This window comes from Delphinus delphis, chromosome 8 (assembly GCF_949987515.2).
Source record: "Delphinus delphis chromosome 8, mDelDel1.2, whole genome shotgun sequence".
Taxonomy (NCBI): Eukaryota; Metazoa; Chordata; class Mammalia; order Artiodactyla; family Delphinidae; genus Delphinus; species Delphinus delphis.
In genome coordinates this window covers 67553336-67573978 of record NC_082690.1, presented here as the reverse complement: position 1 = coordinate 67573978, position 20643 = coordinate 67553336, and the positions used below count along the sequence as shown (strand labels likewise).

The 20643-nt window shown below is 44.6% G+C and overlaps 1 protein-coding gene across 1 annotated transcript in view; it reads right to left on the bottom strand.

Annotated features, from left to right (window-relative positions):
• PARVA (parvin alpha) overlaps nt 1-20643 on the bottom strand; it is a 179387-nt gene that overhangs the window by 27740 nt on the left and 131004 nt on the right. Inside the window, exons 6-11 of the mRNA XM_060018506.1 lie at nt 17655-17795; nt 9969-10084; nt 5213-5271; nt 3576-3595; nt 1831-1892; nt 1042-1110 (exon numbers count right to left, since the gene is read on the bottom strand). Coding sequence (XP_059874489.1) covers nt 1042-1110; nt 1831-1892; nt 3576-3595; nt 5213-5271; nt 9969-10084; nt 17655-17795 — 467 coding nt within the window. The remainder of the gene's footprint in view (nt 1-1041; nt 1111-1830; nt 1893-3575; nt 3596-5212; nt 5272-9968; nt 10085-17654; nt 17796-20643) is intronic.

Sequence of the window (20643 nt, the reverse complement as noted above, 5' to 3'; positions counted from 1 at the left end):
TAGGGAAATCTGGGGGATGCCCACTTAGCCAAGTGGTCAAAGTTACCACCACCAGGAACAGAACTGATGGAGAAAAGTGCCTGAGAAGGGACTTCCCTGGTAGCGCAGCGGTTAAGAATCCGCCTGCCAATGCAAGGGACACGGGTTCGATCCCTGGTCTGGGAAGATGCCACATGCCGTGGAGCAACTAAGCCTGTGTGCCACAACTACTGAGCCTGAGCTCTAGAGCCCGTGAGCCACAACTACTGAAGCCCACGCGCCTAGAGCCTGTGCTCCGTAACAAGAGAAGCCACCGCAGTGAGAAGCCCGTGCACCGCAAGGAAGACCCAACGCAGCCAAAAATATATATATATTTAAAAAAAAAATGGCCTGAGAAGAACACAGGATTGCCTCCATGGTACTGTTCCTGAACATGCATAACCTGGTTCTAATCATGAGGGAGAAAAACAGAGGCATTCTATGAACTAAATGGTCCACACTCTTCAAAAATGTCGATGTTATGCAAAGAGAGGCTGAGGATTTGTTCTCTATTAAAAAGAAACTAAAGAGACGTGACAACTAAATGCATCAGGTGAGAATATGAGGACAACTGTATTTCTCTGAACCATGTGACACGGTCAAGAGTAGTCACATATCAGTGATTTCATATGGTTCAACCTAAATAGATTAACATATTGTACTGATGTTCAAACTGCCTGAATTTGATTACTATATCGTGATTCTGAGGTATTTAGGGGTGGCGAGAGAGAAAAAAAACCAAATATGGCCAAATGTTAACAATTGGTATATGTGCGTGAAGAGTACATGGGGATTCATGATAATATTCTTGCAACTTTTCAAAATAAAATACTGGAAAGAATTCAGAGAAATTCCATGCAGTTCACCCCTCTGAGTGAAGAGAGAGAGAATCCCCTCTCCCTTCCCCGGAAAGGCTCCAGGATCAGGGTGGAAAGCCCTCCTGGCAATGTGGCTGGGGCACTGGGAACAGTGGCTGTCCAGCGGGGCCTTGTCCCCCACCCTGCACACGGGGCCGTCACCCACCTGGGTTTCCAGTTCCGTGACCTCCAGGTTCAATTTATTCAGGTGCTTGTTCACGAAAGTAATGAGCGTCTAGAAGAAAAGCACAAGCCAGACATTGAGATGAAGACTCTCACCCTGGAGGCCGCCCCTGTGACTCAACCATGATGACACAGGATGAGACCCAGCCAAGATCTCGGGCCCGGGATCCCTGTGCCGAGCGGAGTGAGGCTGAGCAGCCTATAAGACTCTTGCGAAACTCCTTGAGTCCACAGGGAAGGATGGCCCCCAGGACTGGCAGTCCCATGCACTGTGCGATTCCAATAGCCAGGTCCAGAACTGTGCAAGGAGCAGGGAGTGCTAAGAGGGCAGAGTGACAGGTGGAGTGTCCTAGCCGGGCTCAGGGGGCCAGAGGAGAAATGACCGCCTTGGGTCCCTCCTTCCAGTCCCCCTAGGTGCAGGTACCGGTGCCAGGGAGACAGAGGGAGGTCTGTGTGAGGAGCAGGGATGGCGGGGTTCAGTGTGGGGGTGGAGACACAGGACCGTAGCCTCAGAAACCCCCAAGAGATGCTGTCATCCCAATGGGAGAAGAAAGGGACTGGGTAAGGCATCCAGTGAAAACAAGACAGGTAAAACGGACATCAAGCAGGAAAGCTCTGTGTTTGTGGTGGTCTGGTGATGACACCAGTTTCGGGAAGCTTGCAAACTGCAGGGGGTGGGTTTTCCTAATGTTTTCCTACATCTCGCTCCCCTCCCTCCCTCCCTCTCCCCCTCCCTCCCTCCCTCCCTCCCTCTCAGGCACCTCTTTCCCACCTTTTTCACCACGTTCAGCTTGTCTGGTGCGTGGTCAAACAAGGTGTCAAAGGCATCACGTTCTGAAAAAAGAGGAAAATGTAAAGTAGGGCCCAGAGCTGATGCCAACCCAGGTCCCAGCCACACGCCTCTACAGGCCACATGGTCAGCTCCAGGTGGGAATTCTTTGGGGTATGAGACTGTGCTGGGAAACTGGTTTGGGCAGGGATTTGGGGTTGATTCTTATCTTAGGGGCCTTTTTCTCTCTGTGTAGATGTAGGTGTGTGTGTATCCACCCTCGACATCAGCCCTCTTTGAGCTGGGGTTCAGGAGCTCTGGCAGGCAGTCTGACTTGGAGCCAGTCATTTCTCTTTACTATTTGTATTCTTTGATATCATGATTTAGTCATGATTCTAAAGTGTTTCTGAAGCTTTTTGGAAGCAGAATGTCATCCAAATATCAAATCACTCCCTAATTTTCAAAACCAACTTGCCCAAGACATACTTCCTGGCAGAGGGCAGATAAGCGGATTGGGAGCTACAGAGCCCTAGAAGGGGAGCTCCCCGTCTTGAGGGATCAGGTCACTTCAATCCTTTTAGCCTCACTTTCCTCTTCCATAAAATGCCCACTGGGTACTTCCCTGGCAGGCCAGTGGTTAACACCCTGCGCTTCCATTGCGGAGGGCACAGGTTCGATTCCTGGTCAGGGAACTAGCATCCCGCATGCCAAAACGCAGCCAAAAATAATAATAGAGAAAAGGCCCACTGAGCATGAACCTCCCCTAGGTGGGTTATGAGGATGAAAGACAAGAAAGTACATTCTCTGTAAACTCTGAAGTATCTGCTGATCTGAGTTATTATTAGAATGATTGGAATATTTCAATATATTATCCACAGTAAATACAGAATCATAGAAAATAGCGAAGCCATTCTCCCTGCAGGGATTTTCCTTGCTATAGCCCCCCTGGTCCTCTGATCTGAGAGGTGAAATAGTGGAGGGATCTGTGACTGGGAATGAGAAATCTCCAAGAGGAACCGGGGCTGGGAGGGTTCGTGGTCCTGGGCTGCCTTTCCTACTCTTTTTTTTTTTTTTTTGTGGTACGCGGGCCTCTCACTGCTGTGGCCTCTCCCGCTGCGGAGCGCAGGCTCTGGACGCACAGGCTCAGCGGCCATGGCTCACGGGCCCAGCCGCTCTGCGGCATGAGGGATCTTCCCGGACCGGGGCACAAACCCGCGTCCCCTGCATCGGCAGGCGGACTCTCAACCACTGCGCCACCAGCCTCTCCTTCTCTTGATGAGTAAATCTGAGATGGCCAGAATGGTGATTGTGATCTTGGACATTCACAGACCTTATAAACACACCCAAAGTTCTGGGAAACCAGAGAGGTAGGAGGTGTGATGAGGAAAAAGGCACCTTCTACAAGGGCTGGACAGAGTGGGGAGAGGGTACAGTCCCGAGCGCATACGTACACCTCTTGCTTTACTTCCACAATATGCTTAGAGCAAGACTTCCCTGCAAATGCCCAGGACCCATCCAGAAGCCCAGCAGGGTCAGTGGTCTTGTTACTTGCAAGAGGACTGCAGCTGTGGTTACTTTTCCTCTTCCCTCCAGTGCGCTGACCCTCCCTACCGACTGGCCCCGTCACCAGGTTGGCACAGACACACATGCAGGAATCAAGCTGAGTGCCTGTTCTTCCCAGCTGCTACAGAATTAACTAGACCCCATTGCCAGTCAGCAGTGACAGAGGACACTCTTATGCAACTCACCATGCCTTCCAGAAAGAGCCCTGCGGGAAAAGGAGAAAGAAAGCAGCGTGACTTTTCTCTCCGCACCCTTGGTGGCAGATCCCCAAAGCTTCCTTCCTTGGCATTTTATTCTGCACTAAGTCTCCAGCTATGGGTGGTCTTTACCACATTACCACCTATTTTCCCCTCTGCTTTATAGATTTACTGGTGTTTGCATAAAGCCTGGTATAAGTGATGCATAAAGGACTATTTCTTGCCTTAAATAAACTCACATTATTGCTTACAGTTGAGAAAGAATATTGGACTCAGAGATTCAGGATTCCCAACCATGTTTTAGGAGCAGAGCTCAGGTACCATCCCAATGTGGCATTTCACTGCCCAAGTTGCTGAGGGCATCGGCTTGGGGAGGTCAGATTGGGCTCTCTCCTGTCCATCCTGTGATACCCACCCAAGCTGCACCTGCCATTGACCTAGAATAGGTTTTCTCAAACAGGGCAGGAGCTGGAACCATACTCATACAGTGAAGCAGCAAAGTATTAGGAGCACAAGCATTAGGGTCAGACTACTTAGTTTTAAATCTTACAAAGCCATTTGCTTGCTGTGTGACTTTGGGCAAGCTACCGAACCTCTCTGGGTTTCAGGTCACTTATCCTTAAAATGAGGATAAAATGGTAAACAACTCAATCAGATGTTGTGAGCATTAAATGATTTAATATATAGAAAGATTTTAGCATAATTTCTACTATATACTAAATGCTCAATACATTTTTTTCTCAATACGTTTTTGGTTCTTATTATGTTGGTTTATTCCAACTATACATCTGTCACCTATTAAACAATGACTTGTGGGTAGTGTACTGGGAAGAATGATGAACGTGGAGTTCAAGCCAGGTAGACCAAGGACAGTTTCCTCCTCCACCTTTGGGGTGTGGGGTTTTAGAAGGTGTAATCATTGCTTCATGTGCCCCTGCTCTTTCCACTTGCTCTTCTTGTTCAAAGGAATATAGAGGAGAGTTAGGGGAGCAGGAGATGATACGAACAAATTTTGCCCGGTTTTGCGTGCGGCCAGGGCTCAAGCCTGCCCAGGGATCTCAGACCCACGCACACCGACCGCCCTGCTCTTTCTGCTTGAGAACAAAACTTCTCTTTCCCATGACAAAACTCTTACATGTTCTGATATTCCAATTTCTTAATGTAAATGAAAAAAAACAAACCAAAAAAGAAACCCCAAACAATCCACCACCCTAAGGTAGAGAGGGGCTTTCTGGGTCATGGCATGTGACCATATAAATCAGATTCAGAAAAGGAAGAAAAATGTCCTTTTGAAGGTTAACAATTTAAATTCAACCCCATGTTTATGGCATGATGATTTCATGCTGGTTGGCTTTTTCAGGCACACTCTTTCCTGGAGTGCCACAAAATTAGAATTTTTCAATCACGGTTAATTCCCTCTCCCCACTTCCCCACCCAAGTTTGTACCTTAAGCATTGAGAGGCATGTTTTGAATGCACGGAAAAGGCTAAACTATAATCATTGGCTGAAGTCTAATCCCTCTTGCAATCCCAATAAATGAAAACTAAATATCAGCAAATGGATGAATTTCGGAGAAACATCTGTGTTCCATTACAGAATCGCTGGCAACAATGCTGTTGACATACTCTGTGTTACCAGTTATTTCCTCTTGGATTTGCCGAGACTGGAGGATTCCTTCTCGTTTCTGAAAACGGGGGTGGGGAGAGGGTTGGGAGGAAGAGAGAGAAATATGCATTAGAAAAATACAAAAAACTGATTAGCATTCCTGATACTTAGAAAGTTACTGGCGTTTAAGAAATGAATCCAGAGACGAGATACTGCTAGAAGTGAAATGAGGCTCCTGCTTTCCTGGGACTGGACTGTACCATTCATACTTAAGTGCAATTAGTGTTTATTCCAAACAAGTCGGCTGTTTCTTGGATGGTGAATCTTTTCTTTCTTTATTGGAAGACATTCTGCTGGAAGCACACTGTTTGCCTCCTGGAGAAATCCACAGTAAACCAAATGGAAATGAGGGCCAGGGTGTGTCTGCCCTCCAGCTGGGGCCACGGAGGGAAGCGGAGAAACACATTTAACTGGGGCGGCTGGGGTGGAAGAACTGAGGTCAACTTGGAGAATTCAGAGGGAGAGTTTTCAAAAAACGTTTAACTAGAGGAGCTTTTAAGTAAGTAGAACAGTCCTTGGGTGACTAGCTTACTCTCTGAGAAAAGCGTAGGCACTTTGGAGGTCCATCCACCCACCCATCCACCCACCCAAAGTGCCATCCATCCACCCACCCACCCATCCATCCATCCATCCACCCACCCATCTGCCCATGCATGCATCCATCATCTGTCTACCCCTTCCCATCAATTCATTCTCTTTCTTCTCTGTTTCATTAATCAGTGCCTTCTCTGTACAAGCCACTGTGTTGGACTTAGCAAACACTGTGGAACATATGACATAGTTTTGGACCTTAAGGAACTTAGAGTAAAATGGCGTAGATGAACAGGTATGCAAGAACAGTTTTCCCCAGACAGTCCTCCTGGTCCCAGCTCAATGATTAGAGTAGGATCCCCTTTCCCTCTCAAATGTGTCATGGATAATTAATTACATGGTGGCCCCTTGCAGAGAGGAAGTGCTGAGGGCAGGACAGGAACAAGTACTTTCAGCTGAGAGGGTCAGGGAAACCTTCCAGGGGGAGGGGTTCTTGAGCTGGAACTTAACGGACAGCTAGGATTTGGCTGGACACAGAGGAGAGACCTCTTCAGTGGGAGGAATGGCCGGAGCAAAAAGGCAGAATAGGAGAGCACAGGCGTGTTCAGGAGGCCATTTGGAGGGACAGTGACTGCCCTTGGTCAGTTGAGTGCTGGTTTGGAGTTTAAACCTCACTGTGTGGGCGTGGGAACCGATGAAGGAGTGCTGGCGTGCAGGAAGACCTTCTGATGGGGGTGAGGAGGGAGATGCATTTATCACGTTCCTACACAATCAGTTACCAGACGCTTGGAAGGCAGTCTGGGCAGGGCAAGAGGCTGTCAGAGCAAATCCATCTTCCACAAAGACTGAGATGTGTCAAGAGGGATCCTCCAAGCATTAGTGTTTCAGCTGAAATCTGCCTTCTCGACCCTCCTGCCCGAACTTCCACAACCTTTTCTTCACATTCCCAATAGCCACAGAAACTAGCGTCCTTGCAAAATACTTTTACAGAAGGAAAGGTAGAGCTGGATAAAGGCCATGAGTGTATCTGGATTAGATTAAGAAGAATGAACTATCAAAGCAAAAAAGGAAGAAAAACATTAAAATACCATTGAAAAAAGATCTAGTGTGGATAAACCAGGACGTTTTCCAAATTCAGCTTCAACATATGTAAAATTTTCACACAGGGCTAATGGAATCTGTGTCCTTGTCTTGCGAGGCTGTTCACAGACATCAAACCTCATCTTCAACTACATGCAGAATTAAATGCTGGTACACAGAATGGAAAAGAAATCTGGGTTCAATGACAGCTCACACAGCGTCCTGATTCATTTCGATCCACTGTTCCCTAAAGAACTCTCTCTGTAGTTCAGTCAGTGTCTTACAGCCAATTCTGAGTCTTGCTTCTGTGCCTGTTTAACTTGATAACGCAAAACACCCCATAAACCCTGACATACCTTGATGCCATTTTATGTAATGCCTCCTCCTTTCTCCCTCACACTAACAAAACTGCCTGCAGTAGAAATTAAACCAGCAACAGCCTTCTGATGGCCTATAATTGAGCTCAAAATAAGGCATGAGACATGGGCTTCCAGTGACCACTGTTTCCCCCCCAACCCTCGCAAATCCTGAATCATAGTTTTAAAAAATATAATGAAATGGATTCACACTTTATTGATTGTTAAAAAATGACACAATAGAGATGGCCTGGATTCACTAGGAAGATGCATGTACCAGGATGCTCTGGGCTGGCACATATTCATAAAATGCTTAGCTCCACGCCTGACATGGTTGACAGCCCAATAAATGAAGCCAATTAGTCTCTTTCAGTCAGCGGCACTTAGTGTCGGAACCACACGCGTTTGCATTGATAAGGGGCTTCTGATAGCCCTCTCTGCTGCTTATGTATAGTCCTGTCTCCGGGCAGGCAGGGCCAAGGTGTCGTCTTTCTATTATACCCCCTTGACGTTTAGCAAGTTAAGTACCCAGAAGGTGCTGGAAGAAATACTTTTTCATTAGGTCACTGGCTGAGCAGCGCCCCCATGTCCTCCTCCCCTCCCCCATTCACTTCTGATCCCTGAAAGCTCAGCCCTTCTGTCCTGGAAGCTGGCCTGGCCTCACCTCACCTCTCAGGCAAAGCCTACCTGCCCTCCAGGCTCTTCCTCACCAAGGGATGGCAGAGTTGCCAGACAGAACCCTGGATAACCTTGGATAGCCAAGGAGCTGCTCATAAGGGACGTTCTCCCTTGTAGCATGTTTATTTGGAAAAGAACAGAAGCCAACAAAATGACGACCTTTTGCTCACGGGCGTAAAGTTGGAAAATAAAATTGAATTTGAGTATCTAATGGGGTTAGGAGCAGAATGAGATAGTCACAGGGAGAGAGCATCCCCTCATTGTGGAAATCACACAGCCATGTGTGAATGGAAATTCCATCCAACAATCTGGAAAAAATGACTTGAGATACCAGCTGTGCTTCTCTGGGCAGGTGAAAATCGGCAGTGCCCTCAACACAGGCATGGCCTGTCAGGGTCTCTCTCAAATACACACACGTACACATGCACAGATACTTGCCTCTTCTCAATAACTGTGCATTGTTTGTTTAACCAAAAAATGATTCTTGGGCTTCCCTGGTGGCACAGTGGTTAAGAATCCGCCTGCCAGTGCAGGGGACATGGGTTTGAGCCCTGGTCCGGGAAGATCCCACATGCCATGGAGCAAATAAGCCTGTGCACCACAACTACTGAGCCTGCGCTCTAGAGCCCGTGCTCTGCAGAAAGAGAAGCCACTGCAATGAGAAGCCCATGCACTGCAGTGAAGAGTAGCCCCCGCTCACCACAACTAGAGAAAGCCCACGTGCAGCAATGAAGACCCAGTGCAGCCATAAATAAATAAATAAATAAACAAGGCAGCCCAAACAATCGACAACTCTACCAACATTTAAAATCCACAGGCTTATGACCCCATGATCCCACTTATGGGGCTCCATACTGTAGACACTGGAGCACGAGGCTGCATTATTTAAAAAAAAAAAAAAAAAGATTCTCACTGGCTGGCAGGACAAACACACACACAGGGATACAGCCTCCCGATCCTACTACACAGACCTGCACTGCTGGTGGGAATGTGAATTGGTACAGCCACTATGGAGAACAGTATGGAGGTTCCTTAAAAAACTACAAATAAAATACCATATGACCCAGCAATCCCACTACTGGGCATATACCCTGAGAAAACCATAATTCAAAAAGAGTCATGTACCAAAATGTTCATTGCAGCTCTATTTACAATAGCCCGGAGATGGAAACAACCTAAGTGCCCATCATCGGATGAATGGATAAAGAAGATGTGGCACATATATACAATGGAATATTACTCAGCCATAAAAAGAAACGAAATTGAGCTATTTGTAATGAGGTGGATAGACCTAGAGTCTGTCATACAGAGTGAAGTAAGTCAGAAGGAGAAAGACAAATACCGTATGCTAACACATATATATGGAATGTAAGAAAAAAAATGTCATGAAGAACCTAGGGGTAAGACAGGAATAAAGACACAGACCTACTGGAGAACGGACTTGAGGATGGGGAGGGGGAAGGGTGAGCTGTGACAAAGCGAGAGAGAGGCATGGACATATATACACTAACAAACGTAAGGTAGATAGCTAGTGGGAAGCAGCCGCATAGCACAGGGATATCGGCTCGGTGCTTTGTGACCGCCTGGAGGGGTGGGATAGGGAGGGTGGGAGGGAGGGAGACGCAAGAGGGAAGAGATATGGGAACATATGTATATGTATAACTGATTCACTTTGTTATAAAGCAGAAACTAACACACCATTGTAAAACAATTATACCCCAATAAAGATTTTTAAAAAAAAAGACCTCACAAATACATACAACACACTCTCAGATATACATTACACAGGCACCCTCCCAAGGAAAGCATGTAAACCCCAGGCACACGTCCCACACAAGCCTGTCCCAGACAGAAGCACACGCTCTTCCACCCTTTGCACACATATCAGGGATAAGCCCACATGCATCAGAAAGCTCACTCACATGCCTCCCAGCATATGGCACACCCAGACACACTCAGCATTCATTCAGCGTTCCTTCTAGCGAGCTACCCAGTGTGCCTTGGCTCTCACAGGAGCTTAGCCCCTGCACCCCTTTAAGGGTGCAGATGTTTTTAGTGGTTTCTAACTTACCTGAACCACAACCACTTGGATGGAAACATGATCTGGGAGTCGGATTGGTGCCCGGAAATACTGGGACAGAGCAACCAGCAGATGCAAGATGGCTACCAGGCTCTTGGCGTGAACAGCTGAAATAAAAGATGATTTATAAATTAGAGAATCTTCTTCTAGGTTCTCGGCAGATATACGCAGATCTCCAGAGTGTGGCAGTACCACACCCAATGCCCCTTTCATCCCACACCTATGGGTCAGGGGACACGCTTGGTCATCACGGGCCTCACGCTGGGACCCCTCGGTTCTCAGCCAGGTCCCGTAGATCTGCTTCCTAGATCATGTTATTGCTGGACGGCAAAGTTGTGCTTCTCCACTCTAATCCAAGGTTCCCATCGGGACCCTGACAACAGCTGAATTCTGAGTTCAGGTCAGCCCTCTGCCACCCCCATGTTCTTGTTCACTCTGTGCTGATAACCATGTCTGCTGAACCCCCTCTCCCTTCCCATCTGACTGTGAACTCTGTAGGTTATCACCACTACCCTTGTCCCAAGGCTCTACACAAAGCAGGCCCTCAATCAATGGACACTGAGTCAGGACACTGGATCCCTCCCTTTGTTCAGGGCTTTAAGACACCTGGAGGAAGGCATGAGAGACATCTAAAGGACTTTGTTGCTCTCTTGAGTGCCATATATAGTCAGTGCAGGCAATGCCCTCTGGGCAGTAGCTGGGAGGGGATGTTCGTGACCCAGGTGGCTTCTATAGCTGAGCTGTGTGCCAGATCATTTAGGTCATTTATGCTGGAGAAGGCTGGGCAACTACTGAGTTGTAGTTTCCTCAGTAGATGAGAGGAGAAAAAGACTGTGATGTAACAGGCACACACAGTGTTGGCCAACGGGAGCTTGAGTTCTGACTTGACAACTCTACCATTTATTTACTGAGTATATGACCTTAGGTAGGCCACTTAAGGTCCCTGAGCCTCAGTCTGTTCAACCTCACACATGGGGATAACAGTACCTATGCAGAAATATGGGGAGTAAGAATTTCCAGACATAATGTTGGCAAAGCTCCTAGTACATAGCAATGCCTAGGAATGATTGATATTTTCTATTATCACTTATGAGAAAGTACCTGGCATCTAGGCAATTACTGTCAACTTTCTCCCCTTTCTTTCATAAAAGGGAAGAGTCCCCAGATACTTTACCTGCCTTCACAGTCCTACCAGCGTTATGGCTCTCATTACAGGGGGCATTTAAGGAAAGAGCAAAAAATTGTCCATTTTGTGTAGTTAGCATGAACTGGGCCCATTATTAGGGTGTCATTCTGTCTGCCCTGGGATCAATGAATCCACTCTAACAGAAGCTTTGAGAAATCACCAAGAAAAGGAACTGATCCAGACAACCCTTGGGGACTCACTAGAGTTTCCTGTTATCACTGCTGCTTCAAAGAAGGTTTTCCACTGACTATGAACAGCAGCTCAATGCCACCATCAAATAGCAGATGAGCGGCTCCTAACTCATAGGCTTACAGAAGAAGTGTTTACTTCTGGGCTTTTGGGCTTTGCCAACTAAGTATCACCCACAGTTATAGCCTCAAAAAAGGCACCTGGCATGGACTGACCCACTGACATGATGGACAGAGGCAAAAACCGGGTTTGCTCTTCTGTTCAGAACTGCCACTGCATCAGTCCCGTCACTGAGGGTTGTAAGAATATTTGCTACCTCTCCCCTTTAACGACAAAACATAATGCTGGAAAAGCAGCGGTCAGAAAGGTTGTTCTCACACACTGGGGACACTGTATGTTACCTTGACTGTCTTCGTAAGCAAAGTAGAGCTTTGTTGTAGGCACCATACAGATGTTAGACTCTTTCAGTGAGTGCTCTGTCCTCCTGGGTATTTTTTCAAGAGAAATAATTACACAGTTTCTTTCTCTATCCCTCTCTCACAGACATACATGCTACGTAGAAAAAGATGTTAATTAATAAATGCTGGAGAGGGTGTGGAGAAAAGGGAACCCTCCTACACCGTTGGTGGGAATGTAAATTGGTGCTGTCACTATGGAGAACAGTATGGAGGTTCCTCAAAAACCTAAATATGGAGTGCCCATATGATCCTGCAATCCCATTCCTGGGCATATATCCGGATAAAACTATAATTTGAAAAGATACATGCACCCCTATATTCACGGCAGCACTATATACAATAGTCAAGACATAGAAACAACCTAAATGTGTAACAATAGATGAATGGATAAAGAAGATATAGTGTGTGTGTGTGTGTGTGTGTGTGTGTGTGTGTACATACACACACACACACACACAAAATGGAATACTACTCATCCATAAAAAAGAATGAAATAATGCCATTTGCAGCAACATGGCTGGACCTAGAGATTGTCATACTAAGTGAAGTCAGAAAGAGAAAGATGAATACCATACAATATTACTTATATGTGGTATCTAAAATATGACACAAATGAACTTATCTACGAAACAGAAACAGACTCACAGACTTAGAGAACAGACTTGTGGTTGCCAAGGGGGAGGTTGGGTGGGGGAGGGATGGATTGGGAGTTTTGGATTAGCATATGCAAATTATTATATATAGAATGGATAAACAACAAAGTCCTGCTGTATAGCACAGGGAACTATATTTGATATCCTGTAATAAACCATAATGGAAAAGAAAAAAAAAGATGTTAATTATTGTGTAATATATTATCCTTAAAAAAAATCTGAAACACATATATCCAAATGAAAGATGATGGTTGACCAGTGGTTTTCAAATTTTTAAAAATTAAGAAGAGAAATCCTTTGTTCTAAAAACCATTAGGCAAACCTGATAAAAAACAGTGCAACTGCTCTGGTCCCTTTGTCCTAACTACAGCCTGCCCACAGCTGCTTCTCTTCTCCTCAATGATGCCTGAGTTTTTCCTTGCAGATCCCTAGGTTGGGCCAAGCATGGTTTAATAGTCACTGCTTTAATAAATTATGGTACATTCACATAATGAAATAGTTTGCATGTGCTGAAAATCATTAAGACAATGTAGCTATAAATATTAATAATATAATGTTAAAGAGAACTAGAAATAATGTAAATATATACTTTCATGGATTTATGCATATATAAATACACATATTTGTATATATATACATATAAATATACATAAACATGTGCGCGTGCGCACGCACACACACACACACAAACGTACTTGTGGCCAAGACTTGGAAAGTTAAAAAAAAAAATAGTTATGCTATAGTTGAAAGATTTTTTTTCCTGTTTCAAATGTTTCTTTCGAATAAAAACATGTTATCTTTTCAGTTAAGAAAACTTCTAACTACCTTTGCATGTCTGGGCACTCTCATCATTGCCATCTCTCAGCACATCTCCTGGGAGCCTTCTCCCTGATGCCAGGCAGAACCCAGGGCCACTGTGCTCCTGCACTCCAGTCAGGATGAAAACATGCAGAATGACAGCAGGGTTGAGAAGCCAAGACTCTGCTGTATAAACTGGGCCCTGCAGCCACTGTGCCAAGAGGGTCACTCCAGTGCTGGGAGACTATTTCAAAGGAGCTGTTGAGTTAGAAGCAGTCCTCCAAACTTGAATTGTGGTAGAAACAGAAACTGGTACAATTTGGGGGGAGGCAATTTGACAATATGTGATATGACCTTAAAATGTACATATTCTTTGGCCCTAAACTACCACTCCTAGGTATTCATCCTTAAGAAGTAATTATGTCTATGAGCAGAAAGAACTCATCAGGCTGTATTGATATTAGTGAAAAAATGGGAAAAAATCTTAAAATTTTTCATTAGTTAAGTAAATTATGATATACCCAATCTATGTCATAGAATATTAAAAGTGACATATAGAAGGATGATCTGTAAAGCTATACATCTTCTAAATAACATATACAGGTTGATACCATCTTCGTAAAAATAAGAAAATATACTTTGTATATAAGTATATACACACATTTTATTCATTTACTGATATATTTATTTCTTACAAACACACACACACACACACACACACACATGACCTGAAGGAACACACCATAAGGCTGACAATGCCTATATCTGATAGGCAGCTCATGAGGGCAGTATGTGTGGGCTTAGTACACAGGCTCTGCAGCCAGACTCTCTGGGTCTCATTCCTGGCTCCACCACTCCCCACTTCCCCCAACCCCATGTGACATTGGACAATGACACTTCTTTAGCAAATAGTATTGTGCTTAATATTGCCAGTCACTTTTCCAGGTTTTAGGGATACAGCAGTAAAGAGACAAAAAACCTTGCTCTTAGGAAGCTGACACTCACTGTTTCTTAACCTCTCTATGCCTTGACTTTCCCATCTGTAAAATGGGGACAGTAAAGTTCTTACCTCAGATGGTTGAATGAAGATTGCAAGATTCAAAATATGTAAAATATTTAGATTAGTACAAGGCATACAAGCACTATAAATATGTTAGATGTTATTTAAATCTCTTTTAATTGATCTGTATTTTCTAAGTTTTCAATAATGAAAATTATTGTTGCTAATAAAAAAAAATAGAAAAGGAAGAACTCCCTAAAACCCTGGATCAAGGACGTTGGGAACTCAGCAGCTGTCCCTGCCACCCTTTTCCTGAGTGGAAAGATGACATGATGTCCCCAGAAACAGCCAGGGAAGATAACCAAGAGAGGAGGTGTCGGAGCCTGCCCTGGAGTTGCGCCTGCTGCATTCCTTATCACAGAAACCACTGCTGCCTGAAGCCCTGAGACATTGCGGGGAGCTGGCCACTGAGATAATTATTCCCTCTGACCTAGTAATTCCCCTCAGTTCTAAAAATCTATCTGACGAGAGTAATTCAAGAGAAGCAAAAGGAGTCACAACATAACATTTAACTTGGCCCTGTCTGATATTAGCAATAAGCGGAAAAACATCCTAAAGGATCAATGTCAGCATAGGGTTTAAGTTAACTATGGAATATCTACCCCAGGAAATAGAGCAGCTATCAAAAATTATAACTACAGGGCTTCCCTGGTGGCGCAGTGGTTGAGAGTCCGCCTGCCGATGCAGGGGACACGGGTTCATGCCCCGGTCCGGGAAGATCCCACATGCCACGGAGCGTCTGGGCCCGTGAGCCATGGCCGCTGAGCCTGCGCGTCCGGAGCCTGTGCTCCGCAACGAGAGAGGCCACGACAGTGAGAGGCCCGCGTACCGCAAAAAAAAAAAAAAAAAAAAAAAAAAAAAAATATATATATATATATATATATATATATATAAAACTACAAAGACCACATGTGAATATAGAAGATGTGTATGATGTAACATTAAGACAAAGTGAGTTTGTATATACCTTCATCAAGTAAAAATATGAAAAAATATGCATTGATGTGGATGGTAATTACAAAAAATGAAAACAGCCAGATGAGAGTGGTAATACAGGTGATTATTTTACTCCTACACATTTCCCCATAAGAAATGAAAGTGAATGCAAACCCAAAACAAATCATTCAAAGCCACTGAAGACAATGGTTCTGAAGTGGCTTTAAAAAACTCCATTCTTAAGGCAGGCAAAATGGTTTGGGGGTGGGGAAGATGGGATGAAGAATGTTTCAGATCAAGGAAATATCTTCCAGAAATGGTTCTAGAAAGGTGGGAATATTGTGGCCCATTTAAATGAGGCCAGTGTATGGATGACGAAGAGAGGTGAGAAAGCATGAAGTATATGTGTGGCTGGAGAGGTAAGTGGGAGACCAATCAGATGTTATGGGTTGATATGCGACCCCCAGCCTCAAATTCATATGTTGAAGTCCTAACCTCCAGTCCCTCTGAATGTGACCGTATTTGTAAAATCATTGCGGACGTGATTAGTTAAGATGAGGTCATATTGGAGTAGGCTGAGCCCCTAATCCAATATGACAAGTGTCCTTATAAAAAAGGGAAAATTTGGACACAGAGACATGCATAGAAGGAAGATGATGTGAAGAAATACAGCAAGAAATTAGCCCTCTGAGAGCTAAGGAGAGAGGCCTGTAACAGATCCTTCCCTTGCAGCCCTCAGAAGGAAGCAACCTACCAACACCTTCATCTCATAATTGTGGCTTCCAGGACTCTGAGCAAATAAATTTCTGTTATCTAAAAACAAACAAAATAAAACAATTCCGTTCTTCCTATTTCCCAAACTGGGTTCCACGATAAATGAAAAGGTGTTTTGAAACAAGGTCTTACTGTATAGCACAGGGAACTATATTCAATATCCTGTGATGAACCATAATAGAAAAGAATTTTTAAAAAAATGTGTATATATGTATAACTGAGTCACTTTGCTGTACAGCAGAAATTAACACATTAGATGGTAAATCAACTATACTTCAATTAAAAAAAAGAAAGATAAAAGGGGTTTTGTTTTGGAGTGGTATATAGAGATGGTCTGTACTCAAGGGAGTGGGAAACAGGATCAAACAAAATTAAGCAGAGGTCACCATCAGAGGACTTTAACGCTTATTACTATTATGGACTTCCAGAATGCAGATACATTTCCCCAACTAGTGATCAGCCCCTTTTCCCCTCCCCCGCTGAACACTATTAGCATTCCTGGGACACGGGGCAGCATCTAGGGCCCAGAGCCGTGGCCTCCCCTCCTCCCGCCCTCAGGTGTCTCCTCTGCTCCACAGAGGATGCCCTGTTCCCAGCGTGCTGCTAGAGGCAGCTTTTCACGCTGTGCAAGCAAAGGTGTCATTGTGCTGAAGGAGGTGCTTGGCGTCTCGCCTCCAACAGCGGGTGTTAGGAACCTGCTGAAGAGATTGCCATTGGCAGCTGCTGGGTCTCTAACTTGGAAAGCTGAAGATTCCCTTTTCTTTCCCAAGTCTGAAAGGTGTTTTTTTTTGGTGGTGGTGGTGGGGAAGATGTCCATTTTAAGCTGTATACATCAGATGCAATAAGATCTAATACTCAACCCCTTAATGCTTAAAGGCAGGAAACACAATCTCAGTCATTTCATTAATCTAAATTCATACTTTTATCTATTACAAGGAACAAAACAACTTTGGGCTCCCGATGGGAAACAGGTTGTTGCTACTGGATTCACCCAAATCTGCTGATTCCATGTTGACTCTGATATGGACTCAATTAAGTCCATATTAGCCAGGCCCTTGAGGCAGCAAAAGAATGAACGGTTTATACTTTCTGAGATCCTTGAGCTATACTAGCACGAAAACCTGAATTTTAAAATCCTATTCCATTGCCTATGCTCTTAGCCATATCTTTGCTCCCTCTGGGCAGTAAGGGGGTGAGAGGAAGGGCGTGGGCACTGGAACAGACCCAAGTCCTTGCTCCCCGCTTCTCAGCTGCCTGAACTGGGCATCTCCACTTCCCAGAGCTTCAACAAGCTGGAGACAGGAGCTTTTTCAAAAGGTTGTGCTGAGACTCAGAAGTAGCTCAATGAATAGGAGCTTCCTTCTCCACCAATCTCACATGAGGTTCCTACAGACAGCCTTTTACGGAAAAGGCTCACTAGATTTTGACATTTTGCTGTTTTTCTCAGCTTTCCTTAGATGTGGATGATGAGCTTCCTTTCTAAGGAAAGGCATATCTCGCTCAGAGATAAATGAGTTTGCACCCATCCGGGGCCTCCCAGCTTATGATGCAACTTCCTGGGGAAACTCCACGGTAGGAACCACAGGTGTCATGTAACAGTCCCATTTCCTTTGCAAAACTCACTGTCTACATTCCACTTGATGCTCCTGGGAGGAAGTTTCAGGGTTTCATTGATCTTCTCCAGGACAGTCTGCAGCTTTTGCTTCTGGGCAATCTCTGACTGGGTGACCTCAGCGACGTTCAGCTTCTCACTCTCAAGTTTCTCTAGGGTGACAAGGGAAAAGAGAACAGCTGTTACCTTTGCCACAGACAGACCTAACCCACGCACTCACACATTCACTCACTCACTCACCATACTGAGCACCTAGTAGGTGAGGGACGCTGCTCTCCCCTCCACGTCTGGTGGTGGCACTGGTGGTGCCAGTATGTACTGTGAAAACCTTGTGATTGTGTCTTGAAGCCCCAAATTATAAGATCCCAGGATCATAGAAGGAGGGCATTTAACCCAGCTTGTCATATTTGAGCTCTTTTTCCTCATTCTGAGGTTTTCCCTCTTCTTTTCACCTCTGTCTTCTCCAGAGACATTCCTGTGCCCTGACTGGAACACCTTCGTGCTTGCCTGGGCAGTGGTCAAGTCCTTATCCAAGGTGTTTTGAACACTCCTGTAGTACAATATGTGTCCTGTTGAATCATATTTATGTCTTAAGAACCTTCTTTCCTCTTAAACCCACCTGGAAGGTAACTAATTTGATGAGTCCTACTTCACTAGTTCTAATGTACACACTTTTCACATTTTAACATCCCTGAAATCAGGCTGTGTCTTAAAATTGATGGCATCCTACAACTACCAACAGCCAGGTGGAAGGTATAAGAGTTATCACTGCTTCCATGTGTGTGAACTTGGTCATAGCTCTTCATAGTGTTGTCACTTCCATGTCTCAAAAAGCCTACAAGATGCTGTACAGCAGAAATTAACACAACATTGTAAATAAACTATACTTCAATAAAATAAATTTAAAAAGAACCTACAAGAGCAATTTCAAAAAGTAGAACATAAAAATTCTAAGCAATAAGAAAACATTGGGTTATAGTTTAATTGAAGTACTTTTTTCTCTTTGAGTGGTACTTATACTGGTATGTTTTAAAATCAATGGTTCTGGATTGGTTCAAGATGGCAGAGAAGAAGGACATGCACTCACTCCTTCTTGAGAGAGCACTGCAATCATAACTAACTGCTGAACAATCATTGACAGGAAGACACTGGAACTCACCAAAAAAATACCCCACATCCAAAGACAAAGGAGAAGCCACAATGAGATGGTAGGAGGGGTGCAATCACAATAAAATCAAATCTCATAACCGCTGGGTGGGTGACTCACAAACTGGAGAACAATTTATACCACAGAAGTCCACCCACTGCAGTGAAGGTTCTGAGCCCCATGGCAGGCTTCCCAACCTGGGGGTCCGGCAACGGGAGGAGGCATTCCCAGAGAATCAGACTTTGAAGGCTAGTGGGATTTGATTGCAGGACTTTGACAAGACTGGGGGAAACAGAGGCTCCACTCTTGGAGGGCACACACAAAGTAGTGTGTGCATCGGGACCAAGGTGAAGGAGCAGTGACCCCATAGGAGACTGAACCGGACCTACCTGCTAGTGTTGGAGGGTCTCCTGCAGAGGTGGGGGATGGCTGTGGCTCACCGTGAGGACAAGGACACTGGAAGCAGAAGTTCTGGGAAGTACTCCTTGGTGTGAGCCCTCCCAGAGTCCGCCATTTGCTCCACCAAAGAGCCTGTAGCCTCCAGTGCTGGATTGCCTCAGGCCAAACAACCAACAGGGAGGGAACTCAGCCCCACCCATCAGCAGAAAAGCAGATTAAAGTTTTACTGAGTTCTGCCCACCAGAGGAACACCCAGCTCTACCCACCACCAGTCCCTTCCATCAGGAAGCTTGCACAAGCCTCTTAAATAGCCTCATGAGCAGAGGGCACACAGCAGAAGCAAGAAGAACTACAATCCTGCAGCCTGTGGAACAAAAACCACATTCACAGAAAGACAGACAAAATGAAAAGGCAGAGGACTATGTACCAGATGAAGGAACAAGATAAAACCCCATAAAAACAACTAAATGAAGTGGTGATAGGCAACCTTTCAAAAAAAGAATTCAGAATAATGTTAGTGAAGATGATCCAGGACCTTGGAAACAGAATGGAGGCAAAGATTGAGAAGATGCAAGAAATGTTTAACAAAGACCTGGAAGAATTAAAGAACAAACACCTAGAATAATTAAAGAACAAACAAACAGAGATGAACAATATAATAACTGCAATGAAAAATACACTAGAAGGAATCAATAGCCACCAATAGCAGAATAAATGAGGCAGAAGAATGGGTAAGTGACATGGAAGACAGAATGGTGGAATTCACTGCCATGGAAAAGAATAAAGGAAAGAGAGTGAAAAGGAATGAGGACAGTCTAAGAGACCTCTGGGACAACATTAAATGCACCAACATTCACATTATAGGGGTGTCAGAAGGAGAAGAGAGAGAGAAAGGACCCGAGAAAATATTTGAAGAGATTATAGTCGAAAATTTCCCTAACATGGGAAAGGAAACAGCCACTCAAGTGCAAGAAGCGCAGAGAACCAGGGAGGATAAACCCAAGGAGAAACACGCCAAGACACATAGTAATCAAACTAGCAAAAATTAAAGACAAATTATTAAAAGTAACAAGGGAAAAATGACAAATAACATAGAAGGGAACTCCCATAAGGTTAACAGCTGATTTCTTAGCAGAAATTCTACAAGCCAGAAGGGAGAGGCACGATATATTTAAAGTGATGAAAGGGAAGAACCTACAACCAAGATTACTCACCCTGGTAAGGATCTCATTCAGATTCGAAAGAGAAATCAAAAGCTTTACAGATAAGCAAAAGCTAAAAGAATTCAGCACCACCAAACCAGATCTAAAACAAATGCTAAAGAACCTTCTCTAAGTGGGAAACACAAGAGAAGAAAAAGACCTATAAAAACCCAAAACAATTAAGAAAATGGTAATAGGAACATACATATCGATAATTACATTAAATGTGAATGGATTAAATGCTCCAACCAA